Source organism: Mastomys coucha, unplaced genomic scaffold, assembly GCF_008632895.1.
Source record: "Mastomys coucha isolate ucsf_1 unplaced genomic scaffold, UCSF_Mcou_1 pScaffold5, whole genome shotgun sequence".
Taxonomy (NCBI): Eukaryota; Metazoa; Chordata; class Mammalia; order Rodentia; family Muridae; genus Mastomys; species Mastomys coucha.
The window spans coordinates 15,587,731-15,601,948 of record NW_022196911.1 but is presented as its reverse complement, the minus strand read 5'-3'; the positions used below and the strand labels follow the sequence as shown (position 1 = coordinate 15,601,948).

General features: G+C 42.5%; 1 protein-coding gene across 6 annotated transcripts in view; it reads right to left on the bottom strand.

The window, feature by feature from the left end:
- The window catches only part of Fam120b (family with sequence similarity 120B), a 50,999-nt gene that overhangs the window by 27,035 nt on the left and 9,746 nt on the right, over positions 1–14,218 (bottom strand). For 5 of the 6 annotated variants that reach the window (XM_031351093.1, XM_031351094.1, XM_031351091.1 and 2 more), the window contains exons 3-4: positions 5,685–5,865; positions 3,998–4,099 (exon numbers count right to left, since the gene is read on the bottom strand). In XM_031351093.1, the coding sequence (XP_031206953.1) occupies positions 3,998–4,099; positions 5,685–5,865 (283 nt within the window). Of the gene's footprint in view, positions 1–3,997; positions 4,100–5,684; positions 5,866–10,107; positions 10,174–14,218 lie in introns of those variants that run through there. The other variant, XM_031351095.1, reaches the window with a different exon arrangement.

Here is a 14,218-nt window from a genome sequence, read left to right as displayed (position 1 = left end):
CCCTTTGCTGAGAGTCCACTGACATGGTGGGATCACCTGGTGCTCCCTTTGCTGAGAGTCCACTGACACAGGGGCCACATTCTTTTCCTCGGCATTCTTTTTTGTCAGCATCTTGGTGGGGTGGGGGAAATAGGTCCAAATCCCTTAGTGCCAGAGAATTTCATTTCTAAATACAATCAATAATTTGTTTAGTCAAGAAATGTCAAATGTCCATGTAGGAGGTAAAAGGTTTTTATCTCGCATGTGGCCCCTCTGGTGTAGCTGCCCAGACTCTGTTCCAGGACTTTCCTCGTCTTCCTCCCATAGGTCTCCAGGATCATCTCCGCCAGAGCAGATGTAGTGTGTTTTGAAGGATGCCTAGATTAATTCTTTGTAATTGTAAGCTCTAAGAAAAACAACTAACTAGTTGCTGAGACTGCCCCAAAATGGAGGAGATTCTTAGTTAAATAATTGTACTTTACAAGGAGTGTGTTTAACAAAACATAAAGGTGATCAGCTCTGGAGAGCAGCTTGCATAGGAAAGACATGTATGTGCAGGCACAACCACACATGCGCATACACTCTCAGGCATTCCTTCTCTCTCAGTTCATATGTCCACATCCATGTTCTCATCTAGAGTCTGGGTAAAAACAAACCACTGGAGAACCAATGGAACCTCTAAATTTAATGTATAAGAAAAGGACAGCTGGGGTATTCATACCCAGAATTCAGAGGCCACAACATATACTCTGGTCTCCAGACCACAGCGAGAGAACATCAGCTTCAAAATCTAATTACTAATGTGGTAAAAGTCTATGTGAACAAGTAGATAGTCTAGGCTTTAGGAAGGATGGGGTTCCAGAGGCCAAGGAAGGGGAGGCCACTTCTGAAGACTGCAGGACACATCTAGGGGGCTGCAGTGGGGTTCCCCAAATAAGCACACAGCAATGTCCAGCTCGTGTTCTCACAGCTGTAAACACAAGTGCTTGTATGTGAATAACATGCGATGGACACTTGAATAACGTGATGGATAAACATGAAGAGGAGAAACCAGCCTCTACGTGCTCCTCATAGGCAAATTAACAGAAACAAGCAAATTGAAGGTCAGAGATTTTTAGTTATCTTTAAGAGTTTTCTCCTTTTTTATTTCTAAGGTGAAAAAACAACAACAAAACAAACAAAAAAGCCTCCAAACAAATATAGAACTGCCTGTCTTATGTCCACAGAGGATAAGAAATGTGAAGCTCAGCTAAAGAAAGGCAATAATAACACCCTATACCACACGCCCATGAGTCTTAGCTAAGTACATTTCAACCGTCTATTTCTCATAATTAAACATCCTTCATATCTAAGTGACTAAGTTGCATTAGAACACTGACTTCTGTCTCTCTAAACTGTCTAATTTTATACCTGCTTGGTACCCTGTTCCTATCTAGTGCATTTGAAACAGTCACAATGGATATAAAAGTATAGGTGTAACCCTTATCTTGTAATACACATTTGTGACATTTACTTGACAGCTTCCCTGTTTTTATACATGGTCCACACTGATTTGTTGAGGAATCTGCAGAGATAGATAACCCTCCACATGCTTGCACGTGTTTGGGACACAGAAATCTTTCCTGACCTACTCAGGACAGGAGGAACTGACATGAAAGTGGGAGCCAAATGGGTTAAAAAGAACCTTTTTCACGAAATGCAAGGCTTTATCTTTCTCTACTCTATGACAGACTTCTCAGACTACGCCCATGGTAAATCAGATGCCCTATGTAGCCAAAAAGCACTGTTTCCTTACTAAGTGCTAAATGACACTAACAGTTGTTCAAAAGACAGCTAGCTATATCGGTGTACTAAACCAACTTCCCTAAGCTTCTGAAATGAAGACTTAGTTATGATTCAAAAATAACACCGAGAAGAAATTGCCTGCATTTCAGGTTGTCTAGTTCTGGAGACAGGCATGGCTATTCTCAGGCTCAACCCTCAGGATTTGAAGACCATTAATGAGGTGGGGGGAGAAGCTGGAGAGGCAGCTGGTGGAGGAACCTTGCAGTCCTTAAGCTGGAGAACAAAACTAAATCCCTTGCTGTGTTACCAAAAGGCCATCTTTCACAAGGTATTGCCAATGAATGCTGTGCATACACGTGCAAGCACATAAACACAAGGGACCCAGAGGGGAATATGACTGTCAGTGAGCTCTTTGAATACAGCAGACCCACGCCTTCACCCACTTGGGCTGCTTTAACAAACTACCACACGCTGGGTTGATTATAGCAGCAAAGCAGTTTCTCACGACTCAAACTGGAAGCCGTAGAGCAAGGTACGGAGGGCCTGTTTCCTGGTGCACACAGTATGTCCCCATGGAGGAAAGAACAAGAAAATGTGCTGTGGTGTCTTTATATAAAGGCACAATCCCACCCAATCACCCACTCACTTCCCGAAGGCCTCCTGCCTGTCTTGAACCATCACGTTCCTGGCTCTGCTTGCAGTACCTAAGTTTGGAGAACATATTTAGAACACAGCGAGCAGGGGTGAGCTTCCTTTTCTGTGTCCTTGTTGGCCAACATCTAATTCCTCCTCCTTCCCTCCTTTTGTCTACTCCTTTCAGAACCCCCTCTTGATTTTTCTTTTTCCCTTTTGAGACCATGTCTCATTATGCAGCTCAAGCTGGCCTTGAACCGGGACTCTTCCTCCTCTTGGGGTACTGAGCTCACAGGCATGGCCGTCACCCCCAACTCTCCTTCCTAATTTTTAAGGGATCTCTTTCTACGTTTTCCCTGCCGTCTCCTACCTCCCTGTACTTTGTTGAAAACACCTGATTTTTTTTTTTTTTTTTATATATTTCTACCTGTTGGGGAAAGCAGAAAGGAAAGGCCGTTAGAGAACTAATAGAAATGACCCCTCAAAGTGTAGTCTCAGGAGAGGAATTTAAAAGGAGAGAGAACAGAGAAGGCTCACTGAAAAGTGAAGCACCATGAGGTGGCCAGTAAACGCTACCTTTGAAGAAAAGGAAAACTGATATCTGACATGCAGACAAGCTGCTCAAGGCTATGACAAAGCATCTTTAAGTCTTTCCCGATGATGATGGGTAAGGATGGCTGACAAGATCTGTCTGTATCACATGCTCTGTGAGGAGAATGCTTTCAAAGGCCTATCTACCTCAGGTACCCACCTCCCCCAGCCTGAGGCCCCATCTCCTAAGTTTCCAATAATACTGTCAAATTATGACTCTATCAATGGCTTAAGCTACTGATTAGGCCAGGGCCTTAATGGTTACCTGAGCAGGAGGGCATGAGCTCTATCCTCCAGAATACCCCACTCACCCACACACACAGCCTGAGGCAACAGCATGCACCTGCAATCCCAGAGCTAGGGACATGGAGACTGGGCAGTCTCTATGGTTCACTGGTCAGCAAGTCTAGTCAAATCAGTGAGTCCCAAGTTCAGTAAGAGGCTGCCTTTCAAAAAATAGAATCATCATGGACTTAAGAAGATCCTCGAATGTTGACCTCTGCCTACCCCCATCCCTGCCTATGGAGTCTTTCAGGGAGCAGGAACTAAAATGAACATCAGCCAACACGTGTGGTGGTCTTAATATACTTGGCACACGGGAAGTGGCACTATCAGGAGGCCTTGTTGAAGAAAGTATGTCATTGTGAGAGTGGGCTTTCCGGTCACCTATACTCCTGTGCTCAAGCTCCACCCAGTATGGAAGAGGGCCACCTCCAGACTGTCTTCAGAAGCAGTCAGTCTCCTTCTGACTGCCTTTGGATCAAGATGTAGAACTCTTGGCTCATCCAGCATCATGCTTCCCACCATGATGATATTGGACTTAACCTCTGAAAGTATAAGCCAGCCCCAATGAAATGTTCTCTTTTATAAAAAGTTGCCTTGGTCATGGTTTCTCTTTACAGCAATAAAACTCTAAGGAAAACAACATGTAATTCTGCAAACAGAAAGTCTATAATGTATTCTTTCTTGAGCTGACAGTCTAAAATGGATAGGTTAAGGTTCTACATACCTTGAACAGTCATCTGCAGAGGCCTAACTAGGTCTGGGTGCTTCAGGGAGTTACCAGGGTACACGAACCACTCCTTGACCACTGGGCCAGAGCTGGCTCCATCTGTGTAAAGACAATGGGTCAGTAAATGCAGGAGGAACACAAAGTCCTTGCATGCCACTGGCCTTGTGACTTTTCCTCTCACTCCAGTGATGAACATGATCATGTCAACAACAGTTACTACATTTACTGCATTTCCCAAGTCACACTGCTTTGTGAAAAGGGGTAAACAACAAAAATGGAAAACTCAGAGCCCGCTGAAATTTTACAGTAAGTACTCACCAAACACACAGAACAACTTTCATTTTTAAAAGTCTAATGTAAATTTTGTAACTGGCTTCAAATACTAAGTTCAAGACCAGAAGGAACGGGCTGGAGAGATGAGTTAGGGGTTAAAAGGTAAAAGGACTTGTTTTTACAGAGGACCTGGGTTCAGTTCCCAGCACTCACATGGCCACTCTCAAACACCCAAAACTCCATTTTCAGGGGATCTGGCACCCTCTTCTGACCTGCACAAGCACTACGTACACACATGGTGCAAAGATATACACGCAAGCAAAACATTCACATATAAAATTAAAACTTTTTTTTTTTTGGTTTTTCAAGACAGGGTTTCTCTGTGTAGCCCTGGCTGTCCTGGAACTCACTCTGTAGACCAGGCTGGCCTTGAACTCAGAAATCCACCTGCCTCTGCCTCCCAAGTGCTGGGATTAAAGGCACACGCCACCACTGCCTGGCTTAAAAAACTTTTTTAAAGACCAGAATGAATTGTCATAATCCGGCAGCAGCTCTTACTAAATGTTTTCACAACTGGAGAGAGGGAAGCAGCGTGGAAGTCAGGGTAGGATGTGTTCATCCAGGGCCCTGGGAACTGACATTCACATCATGGTTCCGCCCTTCCGGACTTCCTACACTGAATAGACCAAGGCTGTCTGAACCTATCGAGTAACCTCAGTTTGGGGATGGAGCCCCTCAGTGACACCCCTCTCTCAGCAATGCATTTACACTTTGAAAATTCTTTCCTATTTAGCCTGTACTTGTCTTTCCTAGGACTATTTAAATATGTTAAGTCTGTTTATATTTCTGGTTTCTTGCGTAAAACTCTGTGTGGAACACTTGTACACATTTCCAGGTGCTGCTTGGCCTCTTTACGCAGGAAGGGAGAAGAGACACTGATTTCAGCTACCTGGGAAGGGGCTGGCATTGGGCAGGAGCAAAGAGCAATGTTGATTCTTAACCATTCTTGCTGAGGTGCTCCAATCTAATAACAATCCTGGTTTGTTTGTTTGGAGGACCAGGGCGTCCCCTAGTTTGCTTATTGAGCCAGGGTCTCTCTCTGTGGTGCTGGTTGAGCCAGGGTCTCTCTCTGTGGTGCTGGTTGAGCCAGGGTCTCTCTCTGTGGTGCTGGTTGAGCCAGGGTGTCTCTCTGTGGTGCTGGTTGTCCTACAGCTTGCTTGCTATGCTGACCGAGTTGGCCTCAAACTCACAGACAGTAATGTTGTGTGGCATTAACCTTTAATTGGTGTTCTCAAGTAGATTTTACAGACAGAACCTGCCATCTGCTTGTCCTAAGAGGAGGCATTCTCCTTCATTTCTCAGAATCCAACTCCAAACAGAATCATTGCTAAAACAGACCATCTGACCTCACCTTTCCAGTCCCCAAGTAAGAGTGAGTAGACTCGCTGCCGGACTGGGCGGTAGATAAAGGCTTGGCTTGGGAGGGCTTGGTCCAGCTCGTCCTCCAGGGTGTTGCTACACTCTATCTCTCCACTGCTCATAATGTTGTATACCAGGTAGCTTTCTGAGTGGACATGATGCATCCTGGCAACCTGTTCAAGGATTCAAATGCAACAGATTTCTCCTTGAAAATAAACAAACTTTTGAGTTTTAGAAACAGTCAACATCATTTATCAGTTTAAAATACCCAAATAGGGAACTGTAGTTCAAACACATGACATCAAGTGGCATTCATGTTTTATTTTGGGGCTAATGAGTTCAAAACTTCACTTGTATTATTACTCTTCTCCTGTGTCCTCCAGTCTAGCAATCTTATACTTACCTGTGCAGTATCTTATTCTGTCTGCTAGAGGGCTCAGGTCTCCCAATAGACATAAGCTCACCCCCTTGCCTTCCTTAAATTAGGGCTGTTACAAAGGGCTCCCAACTGAGCTTCCAGCTCCACGGCTTCCTAACCTCCCATTTCATAACCCTTTGGGGCTCACCTCAACCATAACTTCTCTACAAACCTATCCCTCCGTTCCAACTGGAAGTGATGGCCCTTTGCTCACGGGACTCCACCTTTACTTCTCCTGAGCAGACTGGTGTTAGAAGCTGTATTCATGTGTTCAATTTTCTTCCTCTCTCCCTTTTCTCTTATGTTCCACTGCACCTGGCTTCAATTATTAGCAAAAGTCATGGTCCTGCATACGTATCTGTCCTCTTCGTATCATACAGTAGGCCAAAAGATACAATTTAAATTTTCTCATTGAATAAGCAGTTTAGATCAAAAGGTTTATAATCTTCATGTAGGTTTTTTTTTTTCTTGAAAACAAATTTCATTATTTTGGGAATAAAGGTTATGCTCTGTCTACAGTATTACTCTGAATTTTAAATCTAAACTATCTACTAAGAGGCATTTAAAATGTCATGTTAGGATGACTCAGACAATTACATCTTTGGACCTAATTTATATGCACCTATGCAGATCTAACTATAGAGATTCATTGTTGAGATCTGAGTCTTAATCACTATATTCGTCACTTTCTTCTTTTTTTAAAAATGTATACTTGAATGTTTTATTAAAACACAAATCATATAAATGCACATTTCATATGAATAAACATACATTGCCAATCTTGAATGTTGTTGTTGGGACCATTTCTTTTCTTTCTTTCTTTCTTTTTCTTTTTTTTTTTAAGTTTTATTGCAATATGATAAGTATTACATGATTTCAATTTATCTGAATTTGTTAGCATTTAAAAACATATTTTAAGTAAATAGAATTAAATCACATTATTGTTTTCCTTTTGTACCCCAACTCCTCCCAGAGACCCCCCCTTCAACACCTACAATATCTTTTTTGTCATATTCTTTAAAATTTATAAAATATAACAATAAAAATGAGTATTATAAAAGTTGTTTGATATAAAACAATAATCAATTTAACAGTCTTATGTAGATGCTTGTCTACAGCAATACTGAAAATACAAACGTTTTTCTCAATATAAATTTTAAATAACTCCAAATGTATTAACTGTATATTTCAAAATAATACATCACTATTAATATTTTCTTAAATGAACAAAAATATATAAAGTGTTTTTGTTTGTTTTATATTTAGTAGAGCTTAAAATCTTGGCCCTTACTGTGGTAACTTGATACAAGCGTTATAAAGGTCAAGCAAAGCATTCAGTCTCACTCTTTGTTGTTCTCTTAGAAAAGCCCTCCCAATTTAACTATCTACATTACTTTTGGGTATATAAATACTTTTAAAATATGTAAGCTGTTCTGAAAACCATAGTATAGTGTAAAAACATGAAATAAACAGTACTACTAACAGAGAGGCTGAGATAGGAGAAGCAAGATCTCAAGACCATTATGTTGTACACAGCAAGACATTGTCACAAACAAGCTGAAAGTATATAGATTGTATAATATTCGTTGCTTTCTTTTTAACACACTTTATTTAAAAAGCACTAGATCACAGAGAGGTTTAAATGAGCTGATACACACAAAGTACTTAAAATGCCTGACTCCTACACTATCAATATACAGCCATGACTGACTCAAGACTAGTCAGTTACCTGTTCTTACTAGACATATGATATAATGCCAGCTTAGCTGCTAGAATTTCTTTAAATCATGGCAAACCTACTAACAGGTTGTTTCTGAGATTATGATTACAATGTTTCTCCCATACAACCCTCCCATACAACCCTCCCATACAACCCTCCCATACAACCCTCCCATACAACCCTCCCATACAACCCTCCCAACTCTTTCAAGTATAAGGCTTGTTCTTTCAATAACTGCTATTGTGTGCATATATGTATTTGCATATACATGCATACTCCTAAATATAACCTGTTGAGTCCACACATGTATGTTTTCAGGGAGGTCATCTGGCACTGAGCAACCAATTGGTGTGCCTTTCTCTTCAAAATGAGAAGCCAGCCGGGATGATGGTGGTGCACACTTTTAATCTCAGCACTCGGGAAGCAGAGGCAGGCAGATCTCTGTGAGTTTAAGGTTAGTTAGCCTGATCTATGGAGCAAGTTTCAGGACAGCCAAAGCTACATAGGGAGGTCCTGTCTCAAAAACAAAACAAAACAAACAAACAAACAAAAAACAAAGAAAAGAGAAACACTTTTAATGCAATCTCCAATATAAATGTTCACAGATTTCATGTTTTTTTTTAACTGCAAAATTACTTCTAATTTTTAAAAATAATAATTTATTTAATTTTGTTTCATGTGCACAGGTCGGAGGGTGTCAGATTCTCCCATGGAACTGGAATTACAGAGAGCTGTGAGCTGCTACAGGTGGTAGGAATTGAACGTAGGTCCTCTGGAAGAGTAGCCAGTGCTTTTAACCACTGAACCATCTTTCCAGCCCCACTTCTAATTTTTAATTCCCTTTTTTACTTCTGACTTTTTTGTTGTTTGATTATTTTTGTTTTTTGGTTGTTTGTTTTTGTTGCTGGGTGTCTTGTTTGTTTTTTTGTTTTTTGTTTTTGTTTTTGGAGACAGGGTCTCTCTACATAGCCCTGGCTACCTTGGAACTCACTATGTAGACAAAAGGCTGGTCTCGAAGTCACAGAGATCCTAGGATTAAAATAATGGGCCACCATTCCCAGGTCACTTCTTACTTGTCATTTTGTATTTTAGTTTGTAGTTTTACAAATTTGCCTAGAGAATAATAACAAGCTACATAATTGTACTTTTCCAGTAAAATTTAATTTTGGCAACTATATATACACCTTGAGATATAATACTCCCTTCTGAAGGTTGAGTGTTTGTAGTTAAGTTATGCACTTAGGATTCTTAATTCAGTCATATTAACAGCACCTCAGTGCTCCGTTTCCACCCTGCCCTTTAACTGCATGAGAGAAGCTTGTGGTTCTGCGCATGTGGTTGTGGCCATGCCTGCCACTGTTCCATGCCAAGCCAGAAGTTATATTTGGTCACATATGGTTAAATCATGGAAACTGGAATTCTAGCTGCCTATTAGACTGGTTTGCAAGACTTAACTCGGGTGGACATGGGGGCAAGGGCAGCACATCAGTTCATCAGTAAATGCAGTCCATTGCACAGCACTTGCTCTTGCCTGGGAGTTCTTGATCTTTCCTCCTCTGCTGCCCCTTGTGCGGGTCCCAGCAGTCTACCTACACCTTTGCAGTAGCAGCTGTCCACAATGACCAAAATCTCCCACCAGTTAAACCCAGATACTTTTGCTGTAGCAGCTGCCTACAATCACTAGAATTGTCACCAAACTTCCCAATTGCTAAACCCAGATGGCCCAAGCCCTATTTAAAAAAAAAAAAAAAAAAGACTTTCACTTTTTATACTTTGACTTTACATGTAGTTTCCATGCTTCAACTTCCTATGTCCCTACCACCCATGCCCACCCTCTCTACAGATCTCTCATGTCTGTATGTCTATTTGATCTAAATGGCCCACCAAGATTAGCCAGGGTCATCTGTGTGACCATGGGTTTAGAGCTAGCCATTGGAGTCTGTCCGGTGGGCTCCACAGCAACCACCCCTATTCCTTGACCTTTATAGTACCTATGGTCTCTAACACTTATGCTCCATAGTACCTACCACTCTAATACTTACGCTCTATAGTACCTACTCTCTATAGTACCTACTCTCTATAGTACCCACACTCTTAGTACTTACTTTCTATAGTACCTTCGCGCTCTAGTACTTATACTCTATAGCACTCTCTATAGTACCTGCGCTCTATGGTATTTATGCTGTATAGTACTTACTCTCTATAGTACCTGCGCTCTATGGTATTTATGCTGTATAGTACTTACTCTCTATAGTACCTGCGCTCTATAGTACTTACATGCACTCTTATCACTTTTCTCCTCTTACAAGAGAAATGCTTTCTCTTCATTCTCCTTGTCATCTCTCAGTTGAATATTCCATATTCTAAGACACATAAAAAGAGAGAGGTTTTTATGTGTCTCCTGGGAATAGAACTTCAGACTCACATTGTGTAACATATCAAAGGTGCTACACTCCACTCCTCTGTGGTGAAACTCAGTTTCACTTCCTAAAAATGGTCCTTCTCCTCCCTTACCTGATTCAGGTGTTTCAGGAGGAAGTCCACAACCAAATGCAAACCTAGTTACTGTTAATTTCACTTCTCAGCCAGTTGTAGGAACACACACCTTCTAGTCTAGCACATGGGAGGCTTAGGCAGAAAGATGGAGGATTCTGAAGCAGCTAATACCCAACATTCTTTCCGATATTTCTTTTCTTTGCATTGAAAAACATAAATTCAAATCCTGACATCAGATCTCTATTATTTTCTTGGTGCCAGGGATTGAATCTATAGCCTCTCTAGGTATAAGTTCTATGGCTGGGCTACACCCCATCTGATATCAGAACTTTAGATCATGCTATTTGTTCATGAAAATGATCCAATCTGTTGCTCTCCTGTGTGCCCCCTCACTATTATGCATAGCAGAGCTATGCTAAGGGTCTACTGGCAGGGGCTCTTTCAACTCTTAATTTCAAAACGAGGGTGGGAAACCCCCACACCAAAAAGCACAATGCAGCTGCTCCTCTGACTGCCATTTCCTAATTCTAGCTCACTTATCCAAGTTTATCTTTTACTTAGGCTTCTGCAGTAATGAGTTTAAATCTGTTCTTTGCAGTATAACCAGTGTTTAAAAACTAACATTCAATCCCATCACATCCTATTGAAAAATGTGCAGTACTACTTCACTAGGTACAGGAATCAAACACTAAATTCTTTCATAACAAATGAGGTTCCCTGTGTGGTCTAACTTAAGCAGTCAGACCCACCCTACTGCAGGAACTGAGAGAGCTACCCAGACTGTGGACTTGGTAGGAGGCAGAAGGACCCTCACAAGCAGACCCTGAGACAGAGAATGTGTGGGAAGGGGACAGATGAAGACAGAAGCCAGCTGAGTGGCTGCAGTCAGCAAGGCAAACCAACATCACCTCCCTCTGGGACAGCCAGGCTAAGCCTGTGCCAAATACCACCTCAAATGGCAAACAGGAGACCAGGAGGAGGTGGCTTCATGGGATGCCATTTCCTTCTTAACTCCTGACCATATTTTATCTCTATGTAGCCAGCAGAGAAAATAGACATGAGCTTTAGCGTAAGCTTCAGGTTAGATCCAGAGGCTGGGTGGGGATCCTGGCCTCAGTACCTGGATTATCAGGAGCCTTGGACACCTCTGCCCTCAAGTCAGAAGGGGGCCAAGAGCTTTTACCTCCACAGTGGTGACTGAACAAACAAGACTTCAACAAACAAGAACCCTATAGACACAGGAGTCTGAGGACAATCTCTGAAGCATCTATATTAGAAGTAGCATTATCGGGGCTGGTGAGATGGCTCAGCGGGTAAGAGCAACTGACTACTGCTCTTCCAAAGGTCCTGAGTTCAGATCCCAGCAACCACATGGTAGTTCTGGGTTCTGACGCCCTTTTCTGGTGCATCTGAAGACAGCTACAGTGAATTACACCGGAGCGAGCAGGGCTGGAGCGAGCCAGGCCAGCAGAGGTCCTGAGTTCAATTCCCAGCAGCCACACACATGATGGCTCACGGCCATCTGTACAGCTACAGTGTACTCATACACATAAAATAAATAAAATAAATCTTTAATAAATAAATAAGAAGTAGCATTATCACATCCAATCTGCATAATAAAACTGAAGGTTAAGCAAAGTCAGACCCACCTCTTCCCTGTCCAGAAGCTCGACAACCTTTCTGTCAAGTCACACACACTTCACTCTTCTCTAGACTGCCAGCACTTTCCTGCAGGCCCCCTCTACCCTTTCTTCCACAAAGCACTAGCAATATTTCCCAAGTGCAAGCAATCAGTTTGTTTTCTTAAATTCTTAGTATTTGTCCACCTATGAGTCTCTTAAGGAATGTGAGAAGCTACATTTTACTGTAATTGCTATTAGTTTACCTGTCACAATCCATTAATGGGAATGAGGTCAATGGTTTTTTTTTTTTTTTTTGGTTTTTCAAGACAGGGTTTCTCTGTATATCCCTGGCTGTCCTGGAACTCACTCTGTAGACCAGGTTGGCCTTGAACTCAGAAATCCACCTGCCTCTGCCTCCCAAGTGCTGGGATTAAAGGCGTGCGCCACCACTGCCCGGCCAGTCAATGGCTTTTTTTAAAAGGAGAGAGACTGATGCACTTGTAGCAGGAACAGAAGTCACTAAGGAGCTAAGCTACAGCTGGGGAGAAGGTCATTTAGCTCGCAAATATTTGAAGAGGAGCTATTTAAAAGACAGTACGTGAGGCATAAAACATACAGCATTGGGAAAACTCATGACCTGCCTCAGGACCACCAGTCTATAAAAAAGCTGTTGATCACACAAACAGATTCCAACTGAAGCCTACAGACGGCTGGGTAAGACACACTTTTAAGAGAGGCTGTCACAGAAGAGATGGGTAAGTATTAACTAGGAGAAAGTTTGAGGTAGCTGCCCACAACATTGTGAGGACCACATAACCAAAGAAAATGGAAGAAAACCAGTGGGACACAGGGCTCTCCAGGCAGAGGCTGGATACCGTTACTTCTTGGGTACATGTTTTTGTTACAAGATAGTAAGAATTACAAGAAAATACAAGATAAAGGGCTTGATTTCTTTACACAGCATGGCAAATGAACTAAAATGGTGAAAAGTCTACTCAGGAGGAGTTCTTGACAATTAAGATAGCAATTTCCACAAGAGGCACCTGGGACAAGGGAAAAAGAACGCTGGAAGAAGTGGATACTGCACAAATTCAAAACCCATTTAATACAAGAAACAAGACTCACAAAGACTGGCTACGGAAAGCGAGAGGGCCAGGTGGGTGGCACGTGACTTTAATCCTAGCACCGGGGAGGCAGAGGCAGGCAGAAGTCTCTGAGTTCCAAGTCATCCTGGTCTACATAGTGAGTTCTAGGACAGCTAGGGATACACGGTGAGACAGAATGTGTATTGTGTAGTGAATGCTGGTGACACAATGTACTACTAACGAGTTTGCAGGTAAAATCATGCTTGACTTGGACCTTGCAAGCTTTGCCCACTCCTGTGGATATCACATTATCTGTATGACTAAGATAACAGAACTGGGGATTTGGCTCAAGGGTTAAGCATATGCTTAGCGTAAGTGAAGCCATGATGTTAGGCATGTAGAAAAGTATCTATTTTGGAGATAAGGAGGGCATAACATCTGTCCCAACACCGGGAGTAACTGGGACCAGCAGGACCAGGCACACAGGAATTCCACCAGCCCAGTGGCTCAGGTTCCTTCCGGTCCCACAACACCCAGAGGAAGCTCCATTCCCTGGCACTCTAACACGCTCAGGATCAGAGTTGAGGAGGACACAACATCTGTCCCAACTCCGGGAGTAACTGGGACCAGCGAGACCAAGCACACAGGAACTCTGCCAGCCTAGTGGCTCAGATTTCTTCCAGTCTGTCTGAGCTGGTGCCCTGAGCAGACCTTGGGCAAAAGCTCCACAGCCAGTCCCACAACACCCAGAGGAAGCTCCACTCCCAGTTGCTCTAACGAGCTCAGGGTCACATGATCCCAGAATCACAGGATCACAGAGACAGCTTGACTCTGAGGAGTTCTGACACAACCAGGATCACAGGAAGGACAGGCTCTGGTCAGATTTAGCAAGGGCAGGTAGCACTAGAGATAACCAGATGATGCGGGGCAAGCATAAGAATATAAACAACAAAAACCAAGGTTACTTGGCATCATCAGAACCCAATACTCCCACCATTGCAAGTCCTGGACACACCATCACACCAGAAAAGTGAGATTCAGATATAAAATCACTTCTCATGATGATGATACAGGACTTTAAGAAAGACATAAATAGCAGCCTCAAAGAAATACAGGCAAACACAGGTAAACAGCTAGAAGCCCTTCAAGAGGAAATACAAAAATCCCTTAAAGAACTACAGGAAA